We start from the raw sequence: 18695 nt of genomic DNA, 5'->3' as shown, positions 1-18695 counted from the left end.
CACCAGCCTTCTGAGGGGCTGCTGCCACGCTGCTAACCGGGGGTGTGAGATGGGCTCAGGGACCCCGACAAAATGGTACTGTGTGGAACTGCCAACCCGGCTGTATTGACGTTTAACAGGACGTGGGCTAGTCAAAGGGAGCTGGCTGTGATGAATGTACTATTTGGGCAAAACATCAGGAGTGTGGGGCCATGGGGACTCTGTTACTGGTTCAGAATCAAATGCAATACTGTAATAATTGAAATTATACTACTGTGGTGAATTAAACACATTAACATTGAATATGTAAAAAAGTTACCTCTGTCTTTAAACCTTATGTATCCTGCTACAAAATTGCAAGTAAGAACCTTATTAGCCACATCCAACCTTTTGTTATCTTTTTTCTGCCCATATAGAATAGGACATTAAGAATTAAAATCCACCCTCAGACACAGTATAGAAAAATTAACCCTGTGGTATCCAAGCCAGTAACTGAGCAAAGGGAGAATTAGATTGGTTACTATCACATTTTAAATTAATTTTGCAGTCCTAAGTGCCTTTGATTTTGTGAGGGTTTATATTCCATAAGACAAAAATTAGGTGAATGCTAGTTTCATGCAAGTAACAGATGGACAACACAAGTGACAGAAGGACATAACACACGCAGGTGGTGTGCCCCCATCCTCACAGTTAATAGTACTGGCACTCTCTGTAGAGAAATAATGCCAGGCCATGACAGACCATATGTAATGTCAATGTATGTCAGGTGGAAATAACTCTTTCTTAAATTTTATATCACAGAGTAGTGTATGATACAAAGAAGTAAGTCAGATCACCTGACAAGAAAGGCTAATAAATAACAGCATCTCTCACCTGACTGATACATGTGCTATACTGATTTGTAGAATAATAAAGCAATAAAAAATAATCTGAAACAATTACTTCAATGATATTTGGTCCTGCATTCTGGGAAAATAATTATAATGCTCAGATAACTATGTGCAGTGATAATGTTGCAAATATCACAGTCAGTTATGTCTTCATTACTACAGACTCATGAATGGAAGAGAAGTTTCCAGACAACTTTCAAAAGGAATTTAAATGGCAAAAAAGCTAAAACTTATAATACAAAATAAATTCTCAAACACATAATATATTCTATGATGTATAATTCTGGAATAGGTTATTAAGCAGGGATATTTGAGTGCAATTTCATTCTAAAGATACTGTCAGCAATATTTTGAATGTATTTACAGCATAGTAATTTTTTCTCAAGGTTTAATCAAGCCTAAATGTCAGAATTTGTTCTGCATGATACTCTTCCAAAGCTGTGGGAACTGTGTAACAATAGCATAAATGAATTTAAGCTAAGGAAGTCGATCTGAAAATTCCAGTCAGACCAGTCTGTTAATTAGATTGCAGTTACTGGGAAGTTCCCACCAGTCTGAACTTTTCACTGCAAATTTTAGAACACTTCTGGTAGATATATTTTTTAACTATTTACAAATTATTCTAGTAAAGTAAAAATAAGCACCATACTTTATGCTCTCTTATTAGTGTGACAAACGCATAGGGAAAAACTAACGTTTCTATATTTCACTTTGTGTACATGTAGTGACTTAACTGCTCAGACCATGATCTTCCCATGTGAGGACACACTCTGCTGGAGTGTAACAGCATTTATTTTTTTAATATTACCTTCAGTCCACGTTGCGCTGAGTTGTCAACCCATCTATTCTTCCTATCTTGTATATGAAAAATACTTATATGTAAATTAAACTTAAAACAAGGTTATTGCTTAGTGGTTTAAAACAAAAGTCAGTTACAAATCACACTCAGTTTAAGAGTTTCTCAATTCCTCACCTACAATTTCATGAATTTATGATCTATTTTCAGTTAAATATTAGTTCATCATTTGGCCTTCTAAGTTACCACCAGCTTTGTTATTTTTAAAGAAAATTCTGAAGTTGTGAGTAGAGCACTTCCAATAAAGGACTCAGTATGGATTTTATTCTTTATATGTTTAAAAATTCAATGAAGCAAACATTTACAAGCACAAAAACTATGGTTTTACAGGAACATATATTTCATGTATTTTCAAGACTGAACCTTTGCTTATACAGCAGCAGTATCTCAGCTAGGAAGAACTTCAACCTTTCAGTCTCTTCCGTGCCTGAGGAGATGCAGACTGTGAGGATTGACACTGACAGGATGGGAAGCTGTGTGGACACCTCCTTGACATGGGCATCAATGGAAGCTGTTGCCCAGTTCTGACAACTATATTTAGGTACTTTAATTAATTACCTAAACAAAACAGGATGCATCCATGGTGGTAACTTAGTTTGAATATGGACTGTGCTTTTGAAGATGGTATCTCCATTGACCCTGCTGCAGCACATGGTCCACAGTAAGGAATAGATTCCGTGCATGGCAACGGGATTTCTCTCGCATGAAATGAAGCCAGAAGCAGCGCTCAGTCAGTGCACCTCACATATACCAGCCACTAATGGACAGTCAGTTCAGGACAACACCAGGCAGAGATTAGACTAAATCCCCAGAAATACATACAAGGCGGATATCAAGTCCTCAGCAACCATCGAGTCACTTTACAAATGTGTGAGGGCACACTTCGCATTTGGTTCCCTCTGTAGCCAAGAGGCATATCACACACCATTCAGGTCTTAAGAGATTTCCATCTTTGTACTGGGTAGCATAACTTCAGTAGCCATCAGGGGCTAAAAATCTTTCATAGGTGCCTCAGTTAGACAAGTGATGCTGCAGCGCAACTCATCACCATCTTTACGATCTGAAGTGACTTCTTCCCTAACATGATAAACCGAGAACTGCTGCCAAGGCTTTTTCTTCACTTCTGTTTTCTCACATATACACACAAAGACCAGGAAGTTTAGACTGGGGAAGACTTAAAGTTGAGAAATGCTGACAAGAATTTGATAATATAGACTTAAAAAGTCTACCTAGAAGTTTTATGGTTCACTGAGATGTTCGGTCATTGGTTCTGAGATCTCACATGGTAAGCCTGAAACATTGGCATTACAAGTTGGCATTTGGTCTGAGTACACCAGAAAGGTAAACCACAAGAGACAAGCCAGGCCCAAAGAATAAGAGTTTAGGACCCAGAGAGCCTGAGACATAACTGCATCAAAGAGAGCTGAGGAGAACATGTTACCAAAAAACAGACAGGAAACGAACCTCAGCCAACATGACCAGCTCACTCCAATCGATTATTCTGCAATGTTCAATAAGGATTTTAGCAGTAATGAACCAAAGGAGGATTTGACACACATGCAGTACTGATTATGGGAATTTTCCATACCTAACCATAACCTTCACATATTAAATCATAGTGAAGGCAGGGAGATTGAACAAGTCTTGTTAAAACCACCATCTAAAGCCAAAAGATGTACAACTGAATTTGCATAATTTTGCTCACCAGAGAGCTGAAGAAAATTCATCTTCATATTCTCAGGAGCAACTAGCTTTACAGAGAAATATATAAGAAAAATGAACACCCTATACAAACAGTTGTAATGATGCTTTAATGGAAGAGTAGAACAATGATTTAAATATTAGTTCTTAAATATGTTCTTAATTCTTTTACTTCATGTTTTTTAAAGTTATGAGAAAAAAACATTTTTAAAGAAAAAAAAAGTATATTTTCATGTTTCTGACTATTAACCTTGCTTAACCCATAGATCTTTTTCATGTAAAGTATGTTGTGGTTAAGCTAAGTGAGTTTGGATCTAAATTTATATCTCAGCTTTTACAAATATTTCAGATTAATTACTATGGAATGAATGAAGAATGACACCTTAATTAGTAATGCTTCTCTTGGCAATTAGGATTCTCTTGGCTTCTCTTAGCAATTAAAGTGGCAGTGGCATATCATTAAGGTCTTCAAGATTCCCCATGCCTCCTCAGAAGCAATTACTGTGGGAAGCACTGAAAATCAGGCTCATAGCTATAATCTGTTCTCTAAGGATCTAGCAGCAGGATAAACATTTTTGCTTCTTCCTTCCATAGTAATTTTGCATTAACCCATCATCATTATCCAATCAATCACTAATGTAATTTTAATGTGTCATTTTTCATGAAGTTCAATTTTCCTTTTTAAAAAGTAACTGATTACAGTCAATTGATTTTGCAGAAATGTGCAATATTAAAATCACTTTAAAAGAAGACAGTTAACACATTAGCACTTTTCTTTTTTCATGGCAAAATGCTAGTATTCATTTAGCACGATAAAAATTCTAGCATTTAGCACAATTTAAAGTAGCATAACAGAAAATACTACTATGAGGCACTGTGGAATAATAATAGCAAGGCATCCATACATCCGTAAAAGTGAATTAAAATCAGGCCATTCCATCATGCTGTTATAACAAATGCAGGAAATTTTTACCTTAATATATATATGAACAAATGGCCTTATGAATATCAAAATGAGGATGAGTTTGTCAGAATTTATCAAGAAACAGAAGATAATTATAGCTACATGAATGACATTTTTGACCCTCTGACTAAACAAACAAACAAAAAAATCTAAGCCATTGCTATTACATTCCAAATTAAACTTGCTTATTGATTATGGGTCAAAATTTGACTAATATTCTTGTTGAACTGTAAGTCACTGCTTTATTTTTTTTTTATTTTTGTTTTTGTTCTCATTTTCCAAGGCATCCCTGATTTTTTTTTCTGAAAATTTCAGAATATTTCAGCTATTCAAATCTCTCTGTAGTTCGTTTTCTGCAAGATCTATTTAACATATACAGTTGCTGTTCAAAAATAATTGTAATAAACTCAAACCTGCATTTATTTATAAAAATTTAGAGGAAGAAATCACAGAGCTTTAGATGTAACAATACCTGAAACAGAGACAAAAACAAAATAGGCAACGTTCTTAGGACAGCATTGCCTGTGGTTGGATCACATCATCAGGAGCTCAGATGCTGAGTGAAAACAAAAATGTATTTCTAGTTTTCATGCCTCTGAAAAGGATAGTAATATGACCATAATGAACCTGTTTGTGTGGTCAGCCCAAAATAAAGCTTTGAGAACATGAGTCATGCCACGCTTATTAACTGAGTGTTAACTGGATGTTAATATTGTTGTCAGAGAGCTACTCACATTTATCCATTACCATTCTGGTAGGACAGAACTGGCAAGGGTTTTAAAGAGAGCTTTCATCCAGTGCCGAGGGAATGTCCCTCTTGTGTTTCCCATGCTGGATCTTGCAGAAGACAATGACCTCTGATCACAGAAGTAAAAGCTTGTGCTGGATGAGGTGCCCATTGCTCTGTTACTATAGTCCACAAGACCTTTCACCTGAGTGGCTCTTGTGAAGATCACCCCAAGGATGAAAAAAGGTTAAGGCAGAGCCACAAATCTCTCTTATCAGGGCATATTCAAGTTGCTATTATGGGGCAATTTTCTTGTTTAGGGACTACCAGACTGGCAATATGTACCCAGAATCTTCTAAGTGAACTTACTATTTCTTGTGGTGCAGCGATAACATGGGAAGAGGTAATGACTGCATAAAATAGTAGCAAATTAAATATAATTTTGTTTCGAAGCAAAGCATTTTGTCTGTTAAAATATATTAAAGAACTGTCAGATTCTGCAACACCTAACAACCCCAAGTTTACTCAGTTCTCTTGTTCATGGTCATTAAAAGGCACATCACAGGTTTCTGTCATATGCCTTTCCTTTTCTGCCTGCAAGCTCAGGGCAACCATTTTCTGTCACTCTCACAGTTGCTTTCCTTCCAGTGTTTTCCTGCACCTTCCGCTTAGCAAAAACTTCATGCTCCAAAAGGAGCATGGTAAACCCAACTGTTAATTTGTGATTGGCACAGCTGCAGTTGATTTATTCCCATCAATAATTTGCACTATCATTCTGCAACTTTTTATTTCAAATGACAGAAACAATCATCCAAACAGACATATGTTTTTATTAACCATAACAGTCAAGCATTCAGATCATATCAAAAGAATTAATGCAAACTGATGGAACTAACTTCTTTTAGAAAGTTAAAAATTATGCCATAAGCCAGAGACCAGTATGCTCACAGAAAGGGCATGATTACCTGTGGAGCTTCCTAACTAGTCTCATTCCTTCAGCTGGACACTTCATGTGCCAGAAGTTCTTGAAACACTTGGGTTTACTCTGAGCTGGATACATGAGTCTATCTTGAAGAAAGGGGTACTCACACATTTGTGTTTCACGGTCTTGGATCTTTGGAGTCAGCAACTGTCTCAGAATTACTGTTGAGAAGAAATGTAATTTCCTCTTCCTAAGTATTAGTAAAACGTTCATGTTGTTTAAAAATAATTGGGTAACATCATGCAATATGAAGTGCAGTTCAGTTACAGATCAGTAATGCTACTTCTTTCCAAATGGAGGTAATCAGCAATAAATTTCACACTGCTGCATTTTACATCTCCCAAATTACTCTGCAGTTCCCAGCCAGAATGCTTTTCAGTTACTGACAGATCCTTCTTGTGGGATCATTTCTTCCGCAGAAAGCACATGCTCTACACAGATAAATATGTGGTGCTGCTTGTTAGTTGACACTTTGGCATACCTTGATGTAAAAATCAGAGCAGCCATTCCTGAATATGAAGCAGTTTTGCTGTGCTGTATTCTCCTGTTGCTGCTCACCTTTTGAACCGGAATCACTTTTTCTGTTCAACAGTCAACTGTGTTTGAAAGTTGACCACAGCCACCTTCTTTAGCTATGCAACATTTCTTCTCTAAGAGGTGCTGAGTAAGGCACAGGCAGTACTGCAGTTTCCGTCAGCACCGCAGAACTACATACAGGTACAGCACTTGTCTTGACTAGCCCTAAAAGATAACAGTCTTGCTAGGTCTAGGTTGAATATGGGTTGGAACATGACACTTTGCACTCCGTTCCTTTTCTCTCTTCAGTGCCAACGAAACCTAACTGAAACTCTGATACTTATTTATGCCTTCCTGTCAAAGACCACACTGAAATCTTCCTTTAAGCAGTGTCTCAAAGGTCCTCTGTATACGACAACCAAAATAGGTGGCATTGCACATGCTTCAAGTCTGAGCCTTGAGCCAACTAATTCAAAAGCAAGTAACCAAGCTGGTGACCCAAAAGGTCTTCAGCGTTGGTGCTAGCATTACACTCTCAGACAGTTTTTAGTCAGGGTGGAGAGCTGGCCAGGTATAATTTTGCATGCATCTGCCCTCTTACACACACACACTCACAAGTCTCCTTAATGGTATGCACCATGACATGCAAGACTGATGGTACTGATGATCTTGGTGTAAAAAGATAATGCCACCAAATCCCATTCTGACTTCCTCAAATGGTCATATCTGAAATATTTTGTTTAGATTAAAAAAAATCTCTATCTCACTTCTGCTTGATGTGTCTTCACTAGCAAAGACCCTTTAGATATGCCTATTTTTGTTCATCTTCCTTATTACTGACATCCTCATTAGTGTTTAAAAACACTTTAGAACCATGAGTAGATGAGAAAGAGGTTCTTAGGACAATTTAGGCACTAATTTTGAGGCCAGCTACAAACAAAAAAACACTATCCCATTTGCCAGCAACAGGAGAGACAAGAAAAGCTTGTCTTTTGAAATTGCTTGAAATTGCTAGAGAGAGTGAATTATTTTGGCCTAGACCCAGATGACTTGAATACACACTCTTGATTCCTGTGATAGGATTCTCTTGTAGCAGACTGGTAGCAATACCTTCCCTTTTCATACAGAATTTGTATATGAATTGTAGGTCATCTCACAACACTGGAAGGCTTGACACCACAAATGGCAATGGGCAATCCCTGTCAAGTATCTGTAGACAGATCTAACTCCTAAATGTATTTGAGACTAATTAGGGAGTAATTCTAACAGAAATTGTAATAGAAATTATAAGGAACACTGATATTCTCCCCTCATATTATTTCTTACAGATTGATAGTTCTTATCGTAAGAAAATGCTTTGAACAAAACTGCTGATGTTAAAAAATACAAAACAAGCATCTGTGCTCCCAAATGGAACAACCTGTACGTGTTGGAGGACATCAGAATCCCTAAACTACTCCTGGTACAAACAAAAAGTCCTCACAGCGATTAACTGAAATTCCAACATATTTCACTTAAAATATTTATTTTATTTCATTATTTTTCGTAAGAGCATATACATAGACACTATGTTATTTAGAGATCAATATTCATAGCTAGTAGGAAATCTCACTATGAGTGAAGATGGTATTTCTCTGAACCTTGTGGTTATCTGTAGCAAAATGATCTCGCTATCTATCAAAGCAGCTTGAGTTTCACTTAAAATAAAAAGAGATTTAGCTTATAAAAATCACTTGGGTAGCTACTCATAGTCTGACCTCAATATAGATTTGAGAAACTGAATTAGGCAAAAGAAAAAAGAGGATCAAAGCCTGCCTCTCGCTCTTGTAAACTTTATTGTCTGATGATTTGTCATTAATTTTAATATAGTACATAATCTACACTTCTTCTAAATGCAAATACATAGAGAGAAGACTCCGGTGTACCTTACCGCTACATGTTTACCTTCCCCCTCCCCCCCGTTTTTAAAATTTTCCTACTGCCAATACCTTAGCATTCATAAAAAACCCTGTCAAGGCATTCCTCCACATCTAGTGAGTTTTGAGAGAACTTGGATTACTCTGATGTAGCCTAACTATCTAAATTTGGGGCTGCTATAGTGGGGAAAGGATTCCAAATGTGATGAATAGATTTGTAAAATTCAAACAAGCTCAACAGTTCCTACCATTTTACTTTGCTTATACCTCCAGTCTTTATGTTCACAACCTGAAAAATAAGCCTTCTGCCAAAGGACAGCAAGAATCCCACTCTTCAAAGCAGCAGCTGAAGTCAATGCTCTGCCACCCTCTTTTAAGCTGGAAGCAAAAGTGTAATAGCAACAAATGGAAAGCTAGATGGTGCTAATATACTGACTTTATGGTTTCTAACAGATGTGCTGCACGCAAACTTGGAAAGACAAATCAAATGTTATAAAGAGATACAGAAGAGTTTATGTATGTAGATGAAGAAATGCTATAGTTTGATAAATATCTACTTATCTTAACATTTGATTCATGCAATTATGCTGTGTTGATAAATGTAAAAAAAGAATGGAACCTCTCAGGCAGGCCTCTCTCTATTTATGAGAAAAAATTTTACAATATTCACTAATGAGAAAAACATTTTCACTAACTGTTGAAAAGTAGTGTAGAAAGTTACTGTTTTTATCTAATGGAAAATAGTAACATTGAATATATCCATGGTACATATTACCATATCATAAAAATTATTAGGAAGGATTTTCTAAGATGCTGGATACATACAGTTTTCTAAAACTTTTCTCCCGTTGAAGCGACTGTATACCTACTGGTTCTAAGAAAAAAAAAAATGCTATATTTTGTTTTGGCTCAGAGAAAGGCCTGAAACCAGTTTCAAATTCACTATAAGCAGCATAAAGGCCTATCTGCAACAGAGCTCATACAGCACTTGCTACAAGAGGTGTGATTGTATTCTTGACATCTTTATCTGTAAAAGTAGCCTAGACTTGAAATAGAGTCATTTTACTGCGGTCACCTCAAACATTTTTCTGAAATAATGATACTTGAAATAGATCTCATCTTCAGATAAGCCTTCAAATGATACAACTTGAAATTATAAAGCTAATTCTGTTCCCTGTCCTGCCCTTTGCTAGGTGAGCATGGACAAACAGCATACAAGAGCTGGCAACATCCTCATTCTGGCTGACTTCAGTGTCCATGCAGCTCTTTTTAATTGACTTGTAGGCTTGCTAGTAGCTATGACAACAGTTTATCCAGGTGACTGTCACACACTACAACCATACCAACAGAGGAGCCAGCAGACCCCAGTGCTATCCTCAGCTCTGTTACTGAATTGCCTGTGACCTTGGGTGATCGCTATTCATGCCTGTGCTTCATTTCACTTGTCTGTAAAACAGAGATAATTATACTTGCCTTCCTCTCCAATGAACTCCTCTATCAGTGGGTGAAAAGTGTCATAAAAGAAATGAGGGGAAATATACTTATCCTCTAATTTTACATCTTGGAAGACTGTTAGCCAGGACATTACTCTAACAGATATTCTTCAGCTCTAAAACTACAGCAACAGCAGCAGATGTGTGTGATTTCAGTCACATATGGGGACCAGGGGCTATATTTATTGATTATAAATGCTCTCCTAAGAATATTTCAGTCAATCCAGGTGTACAAGAGGAAAGACTTTTTAAAAGGTTTGCAAATTCATGGTGATCCTTATATTCTTAAAATACACCCATACAAATAATAATAATTAAAAAAAAAGTTTTAAGAGAAAAAAAAATCAAAATGATTCCATACAATTTTGGAGAGTGTAAGTTCAAAAAAGGTTGATAAAATAATTGATTTCCAAATGAGAGAGAGGGATAAAATCAAGGCACATAGATAACCAAGTGCTTGCAGAATGTATATTCCATATACAAAAGTTTAAGAAATCAAAAGGTACAACCTCACACAGTTCAACAAGCAGAAGTGCAAAGTCTTGGACCTGGGTAGGAACAACTCCAGTCACCAGTACATGCTGGGGGCCACCCAGCTGGAACACAGCTTGGCAGAAAAGGGTCTGGGGGTCCTGGTGAACACCAAGTTGAACATGAGCCAGCAGTGTGACCTTGCAGCAAAGAAGGCCAGTGGTATCCTAGGCTGCATTAGGCAAAGTGTTGCCAGCAGGTCAAGGGAGGTGATCCTTGCCCTCTACTCAATACCCCAGGTGTGGCCTCACCAGTGCTGTGTCCAGTTGCTGGCTCCCTAGTCAGTACAAGAGAGACACAGACATACTCTAGAGGGTCCAACCAAGGGCCACAAAGATGATGAAGGGACTGCAGCATCTCCTGTGAGAAAAGGCTGAGAGAACTAGGACTGTTTAGCCTGGAGAAGAGGAGGGTCAGGGAGGATCTCACCAATCTCTATAAATATTTGAAAGGCAGCTGCAAAGAGGATGGAGCCAGGCTCTTTTCAGTGGTGCCCAGTGACAGGACAGGTGGCAATAGGCACAAACTGAAATACAGGAGATTTTTGTCTGAACATCAAGAAGCACTTCTTTACTTGAGGGTGACTGAACACTGACACAGGTTGCCCAGAGAGGTTTTGGAGTCTTCCTCCTTGGAGATCTTCAAAAGCCACCTGGACATGGTCCTGTGCAACCTGCTGTAGGTGTCCCTGGTTGAGCAGGGGGTTGGACCAGATGGCCTCCAGAGGTCCCTTCCAACCTCAGCCATTTTGTGATTCTATGAACAATTCTAAATGCAACATGTCACAACAGAAAGCAGAATTTATAGGGATAAATTTTGCCATTTAAATCTTGGAAAAAGTTCCAGAAAAAAGAAATATACTGAAATGTTTTACTTTGGAAGTCAAAACTAAATACTACTACTTTGTAATATTATCCTGTTTAGGCTGGTCAATTTGTAAGAATTTTACATTATTTTTTATCTCCTTTTTTAGATATTATTATTAAACTTTACTTATCTTTTTTAATTAAGCTATGTGATAAAATCTCAATATTCCTTTTTTATGTCAAGATTGAAGGCAATAGAATAATACCCTTCAGTAACCACTAGGCTATGCTAACAGACAACTCAACTGACATATACTTTAAAAAATAATGCATGTTTTAAATGCACATGGATATGCAAATGTACTTCAAAAGAAAATGCATTAGAAGAAGGTATTTACCACAACCCACATCTCTTGAGTGGATTAACCTGTCCTTCTTGGGTTTTCAACCCTGATTTAATTATGAGTTAAGGACAGGCAAATCAGCCTCCCTGAAGCAAACACTCCCTAACATTGCTATTCTAGATTGACAGAAATAAACAAGATTTTAGCATTTTATAAAGGAAGTTTATAGGCCTTCTTTTTTTTTTTTTTTTTTTTTAATTTCTTCTGATGATTTGTTTTAGATTCAAGACTGTAGTGGAAGGAATGAATAGAAATGTTTCTATTGTATGGTTGGATTAATATAGAAGATAAATCTCTTGAATGTACTTTGCATTTTAGACTAGGGAAAGGTTACTGAAATCTGTGAGAATACATTAGAAATGATGAGAAAGGAATCTGAAGTATCATGAATTGCCAATACTCAGAACTGTTCTACAATTTCCCCTTAATGAGTGACATTTACCTTGTCATTACTCAGAATATTCTACCAGTGCATGCTTCCCCTTCTAATCTATCGACAGGGTTTAATTAGAAAAGGATTGTTATGTATCCTTCAGGTTGTTTCATACTGTGACAGCCTTTCATGCAAGCATTAAAAGAAATATCTGAAATAAATAGTAAGATGCAGTAAGATGTATACGAGTAGTCTTTATTTTTTAAGCATATACCTCTTTTTTGCAGATGTACAAATCAACTGCAACTGAGATTCATTATAGTGTTGAATCATAAGAATTGTTATTTCTTGCTCTTAGAAAGGTTTCAATTTGTATTGAAAAAAAAATCCAAGTTTGTAATTTCATTTGAAATATAATTATTTGTTATGACGGAAATTTAAAGAGGGAACATGATCTGAAGGTGCTGCAGTCCAGAATATGGTTTGTGAATTTAAAATATCAATCCAATTACAAGACAGTATAATTTATAAAACTGAATATTCTTGAAGCATAAATGCAAGACAGGTTTTGAAGACTGTCAGCATGTCCCATGTCAATAAATAAAGTCAGTTTTAAATAGGAGAAACTTTTTCCAAGAAATAAAATTGTAAACCCACAATTAGTTTGGGCCCATCGATTTTACTGATCCTGCAGAATCTGAAATATTTAAGCATAGCTCCTATATCTGAGAAACAGGTTTCATATTACCTTTTTTTAAAATTTAATTTAATTTTTTATTTTTTTTAATCTTGATATAGCATTCGTCTAATAAGATCCCTCTTTCTGAAATTGGCTGTGTGGTAAGATTTTAATTTAATTTTGAATACATTTTGAGATTCCCAGCTGGAAGGCACTACTTAATGCCAACAGATTGCCTTTTTCTCCAATGAGACAAATAGGAACCTTGTATGTTTGCTTGTTAACTCTGCCACACGGTTAATGCAAGTTGTCTAGTTGAAAGACTGGGCAAAGGTAAAACATGAGATGTTTCTGAAAAAGAAGCTGAAGAATTACAATGTAAGGTGGATAATCACACTAAGTACATTAAAAGCCTGTTATTAAAATACAACTTGCCCAAATGACAAAAGTCCAGAAATAAGACTGAACACACCCTTTCATTTTTCCCCTTTTTGTGTACACTATGACACTGTGCTTAAATATCTGACTACATACCAAACAGGGAAAAAGGAAAAAGAAAAAAGAAAAAAGGAAAAACGTCCCAGTACTTTTCACTCTTCAGGATAGCAGCAGTTGCCTTCCAGCTCTTCAGCAATTTACTTTCTCCTATGGCCTGTTTCACTGCATGTTATGCAAACACCAATTTATAGCTAGAATCAAGTTATTTGTTTTTCTACCTCATGCAGGCTCACCAGAGAGCTGCAGGGCCTGGCACCACAACAACACTGGCTGGCAGAGTGCAAGCCTCTGGTCCTGTGTGACTGAAGCGGCTGCTGCCTCCCTTCTTCCCTGAGCTCATTCTACCAGTTGCTTTCCAAGATTTACCTTCAAGTGTTTATGACAACTTCACAACTAAACTGAATTAATAAAACTTTTATCTATATGTAGATTTATAGGCCAGTTTCCACTGATTTCAGCTGTCTTGTGAATGTTGGGCACCACTATGAAATCACATTCCAGTTTATCAAACTGAGCACAAGAAATGAGGGACATATCACCAGCTACTACAGGTGGCAGACTAGTTCCTCCGTTTAGCACAATCAGGGATAAAAACTAGTTCTTCCAGACACCCCTCAGCTACCTGCAGCACAAAATATTCCTCTGCCTCCCATAATACTCTCCTTCATTTGCTGCATGTTTTCCAGCCCCTACATAAATGAGGATTTCTCAGATAAATGAAGAATCAGTCCTGAACATGAATAGATTTAATGTGTGATGAATCGGACAGGAACCTCTCTTGAAAACATAGCAAATGTCCACTTAGTACAATGCTTTTACTCACAGAGGAAGTCAAGAAAAGGCAGCAGACAGTGCCTCAGTGATGTCCTTTCCTTACATTAAGGGTTCCTGAATTTAATAATTCTTCTAGCAGTTTGGTTATTTCCCTCCAAATAAACACCCTCTTCACTCTCACTGCAACTCCAGTGCTGCCATAAAATGTTTCATCCACTCTTTCAATGGTTAATATAGGCATCATTAACATTTTATTTAATTTCATATATATTTATGATGGGGGAGACCATACAGCTCTCCGTCGGTGCCCTGACTTTGCTAGACAAATGTGTAGGTAACAATCTTTATAGCTAATGGCTGTAAGGAAGGGAAACTATGACTGACCTTGAGCATTTTTGGTGGGAAGGTGAAAACCAGTTTTTGCCTGGAGAATAGTGACAGCAGTGACCCTACAGTAAAATGGAGAAGTAAACAACTGTGCCAGAAGATTAGTATCCAAAAGCAGCGTGAGGAAGTAACCAGAAACAGTAGGTGAAAATGATGATTGAGTTAAATCCTGAAAGTAACATTTTATTGGACAACCCATGTAATGTTCATACAAGAAGACTAGTGACATAAACTAGTATGGAAAAGCAAACTGGATGGTGAGGAAGACCCTCTGAAGACCCCACAAGAACAGCCCCTGCCTGAGACAATCTCTGTGGAGAAACCTGAAGCACAATGGGAGGAAGCACTGAAACCTTATCCTTGTTGCTGGACCCCGGTCAAAAAAGCTGCACGCTATACCCTAATTTTATCTGTGGACAGCATGTGGATCAGCAACCTGTCACCTGTTGGGAGCAATGCTCCCGCACAACCTCCCTGAGGTAGCTGTAAAATGAAGTATACAACCATGCCAGGTCAAGTGCGAGTTAAATGAATCTGTTGTGTACTATTTGTTACTCATGTGGTTCAACAAGTGCTTTGTTAAATGCTACTGCTATACTAATTTCAGTTGTTATTGCCCTATTAGTTTCTGTCAATAAAGTATTTGAATTAAGCAAGGGTTAATCTGTTTCACTGGCAGAACCACACTTACATTAGTTGGTTGCCTGTCTTAACACCCTGTGAAGAAATCTGATGTGTTGCAGACAGGTAGAAGGAATTAAAGGTACTGAGAGTCACAAATCAGTCCTTGTATCCCAGCACTGTGTATGCTTTGTGACAAACCGCTGAAGAACATGGGCAGCACTGTGCCATCTCTGGACTAACTGAAGCAGTGAGTGCTGCAATACCTTACAGCTCTAGAAGACTGAAATCATGCTAGTGGACCAAATCCAGACATGTATGTGTCACAATGACCAAGCAGGGAAGAGGGAGGGGACTGACAGGAGAGCATCACATTTTAGTACAGAGTAACACTTTTCTCTCCTCCCTAAGCCCTCTCCACTCCTTCCACCTTACTCATATCAGCTTGCTTGCTCCTGCAACATGATCCTATTTCCCTTATACACGGATTTGCAGCCCTACTTCAAGGTCTTCTCATCTCAGCCCCAATCTCTAAGCACAACAGTTTGGGCCGCCCCTCTGTCTCCATGCCTGGTTTCCCTCTCTGTCCTCCCAATCTCCTGGTTACCAACTGCAGGCTGCAGCCAGCAAGTCTCATTGTTACAGTCCTGATCAGTTCTAGTTTTCCCAAAACCAAAATGAGGGCTGAAGTAGGTAAATGGGAAATTTCAGCCTAATTACAGCTTTGCCAAAACTTATGTAAGTTTTTTTTTTTTTTTTTTTTTTAAAAAAAAGGAATAAAAAGTATCACATATGGGAAATTTTCACAACTGCAACAAGCAGAATATTAACAGGAAGAGATTAAAAAGAAGTCTAAATAGTACAGCCATTGCTAATTATATATTAACATCTAGAAGAGTTCTCTTTTGAAATGTACTTCCACTGTATTCAGAAGAAGTTAGAAAGTTGAAAAAGAACTCTGGTGATTGCTTTATAACAAGAGACAGAGCCCTGCTTACTGCAGGCAACATTGTCTGCTTTTGCAGTCGAGATGAGGAATAGTGGTGGCAGTTAGGCAGGGGGCTGTTTTTAAAAATAATCTATTGCATATAGTTTCAGTCTTAGACAGAAAAACATCCTTAAACTGGTACACTTACCCAAATGCTTTTCAAGAGAAACACCAGACAGTGGACAGAGGAAGAAAGGGAGAGACAGTGTTGCAAATACCACCACACTGAGGTTAATAGAAAAATGTTAATTTCCTTAGTATTAAATTTGTTTTTTCCAAAGTGCTACAAATTACAACATTTAAAACCAGTTTCTAACTGGTGCTGTACTTTTAGTTTTGCATGTTAGTCAGCTCATCATCTGTCTTTACACCCCACTGAACTTCTGAATTGGACATTATTCCTGACTATTTCAAACTTTTTGTATAAAAGAAGGATATAACAATTCCATGCCATAGCAACTGCTGTATAGATTTATATTGTTTTACAATGTTTATATTGTTATCTATATGCCGTTAAATACAGGCACAGAGAAGCAAAAAAATAAAATACAGGCAGACAGAAAATGGATACTTACCCACAGTGCTTCATGTGAGGTGGTTTATCCATTCTCACTGCCAGTTTAATTTTCAAGTCACTGTCCTGGCTGTTTTTGGGGACTATCATTTTATGTAGATCAGGTGACTTTGAGCTGTTGGATGTTGGATACAACACTACCTGCAAGTCATAAAATAAATGCTTCAGTAAGCTGACAGAAAAAATCTGCTACTCTTTAACAGAAACTTATAAGCAGTTCAGATACTTGTTGCACCTCCTCCAACATGATAGACAACTTAACAAAAAAAAAAAAAAAAGGTTTCATAAATCTAGTAAACCATTTGATGCAATCCTAATACAATAGAAGAATTTTCAAAATGAACTGACTCATTTATTAGAAATGGAAGTCTTCATATTATGACTTTAAAAAAAAAAAAAATCCTGCATTAGTTCATTCTGATTTAACAGTTTTAAACAATGAGCAACTGTTAACACCTTAAGATGGTCACATAGAGTTAAACAAGAGCCTAAACTTTCATATTGCTCAGTGCACTACTGGGAACACGCGATTGAAACGATATGCTATAGCACTATTTACCAAGTGACTTAACTAGTGACATTGCTTGAGCGAATAAAACCAAAATATGCTCTTTCTTACTAACTCCATTATTGAATCAATAGCATTAATAAAAAACAATTATAGTAAAAATTACAGAAATCAGAGATTAATCCCAAAGCATCTTTGCTGCAAATGCATTATAATAAATATAAGACACCATGTCCAGTTCACATGCAGTACACAAACATTTTGCTAAATTGACAGTGAAAGACAAAAAAAAAAAAAAAAGAATTTTAAAATACTTAACTGAAACATTAAAATTATCAGTAAATTTATATTACTTATTAAACATTGATTTTAGACTACTATTGGTCACAAACTGTTAAATATTTATTTACCATCCAAAAAGCTTATCCATTTATAGCTAGTACAATTCAATATTACTGCTTAATTAAATCCTCAACTATAGTCACATGTTTAGCAGTTAAGTGTTGCTGAAATATGATTTCCCTTCATTCTTATTATGAATACTACTTCTAAATCAATTTAGACTTTAATACAGTCTAAACACATTATTTTGGAGACTTTTGTAACATTCAGTGAGTTCTGAATTACCATTGTCACAAAACAGTATCTAAAAAAATAACAAAACTCTGAAATGCAGTGCTCTCCACATCTTTTATTTTTTGGAAACTGAAATTAATCACAAAGTTAACCACCAAATTAATTTCTTATACATAGTACTTGTGTCATATATATAAAACACAATATACTTTCCCCTCTGTTATCAGGAATGTTAATCAAGGATTTGAGTAAGAATCTTCAAGCAAGCATAAATCTAGTGGTTATTATGAAGCCCAAAATATTACAAGTGTCATTCAGATATAATCATCTGAAAGATGACTTAAACCGAAGGCCTTCAGCTCCTCATACTTTGCAGAAACACATTCCTGCACCCCAATAATATAAGGGGCAGTAGCAAAGCAGAAAAATACAATGCATCACCCCTAATCAAGTGTGCAACTTCTATGGCAGTGGGAGAAATAACCTGTCAGAACTATTGAGTACATTCAGTACCTTTCAAAGAGATAGAAGAAAAAACAATATATTCGTTGTCATAAATCAGAAAGTGATTTTTTTTCTTTTTGCAAATGCATAGCAAATACTATTTATAACAGAGCTTACTCCCTCCCTCCCAAGAAGCACGTTCATTTTCCTCCTAAGTAAAAGTCATCCCTTGAAGAGCATTATGAGAATGGCAACCTTTGAGTTCTGAAGCCTCAAACAGAAACAACTTTTAGCTTGTTTACCTTTTTAAATACAAGATTATATAAACAGAATTATTACTCATTCCTTGCATTTAATCACTTGGCATTCATATAGGACTGTAGGTGATGCCATGAATTTTTTCTTTTCTACAGACTGTAGTTACTGTTCTCCTGTAACAGCTTATTACCGCTCATGCATCTCAAGTGACATCTTTCTCCTGTCAACTTTTTGATTTTTTAGAATGCTG

General features: G+C 36.7%; 1 protein-coding gene across 11 annotated transcripts in view; it reads right to left on the bottom strand.

The window, feature by feature from the left end:
• CADPS2 (calcium dependent secretion activator 2) overlaps positions 1 to 18695 on the bottom strand; it is a 311398-nt gene that overhangs the window by 133855 nt on the left and 158848 nt on the right. For all 11 annotated transcript variants that reach the window (XR_010828792.1, XM_066990707.1, XM_066990733.1 and 8 more), the window contains one exon: positions 16661 to 16800. Coding sequence is in view for 10 of the 11 variants with exons in the window: in XM_066990707.1 (XP_066846808.1) it covers positions 16661 to 16800 (140 nt within the window). In the remaining variant the exon portion in view is untranslated. The remainder of the gene's footprint in view (positions 1 to 16660; positions 16801 to 18695) is intronic.

Source organism: Anser cygnoides, chromosome 1, assembly GCF_040182565.1.
Source record: "Anser cygnoides isolate HZ-2024a breed goose chromosome 1, Taihu_goose_T2T_genome, whole genome shotgun sequence".
Taxonomy (NCBI): Eukaryota; Metazoa; Chordata; class Aves; order Anseriformes; family Anatidae; genus Anser; species Anser cygnoides.
Note: the sequence above shows the minus strand (reverse complement) of the source record. Positions and strands in the feature narration are given on the sequence as shown.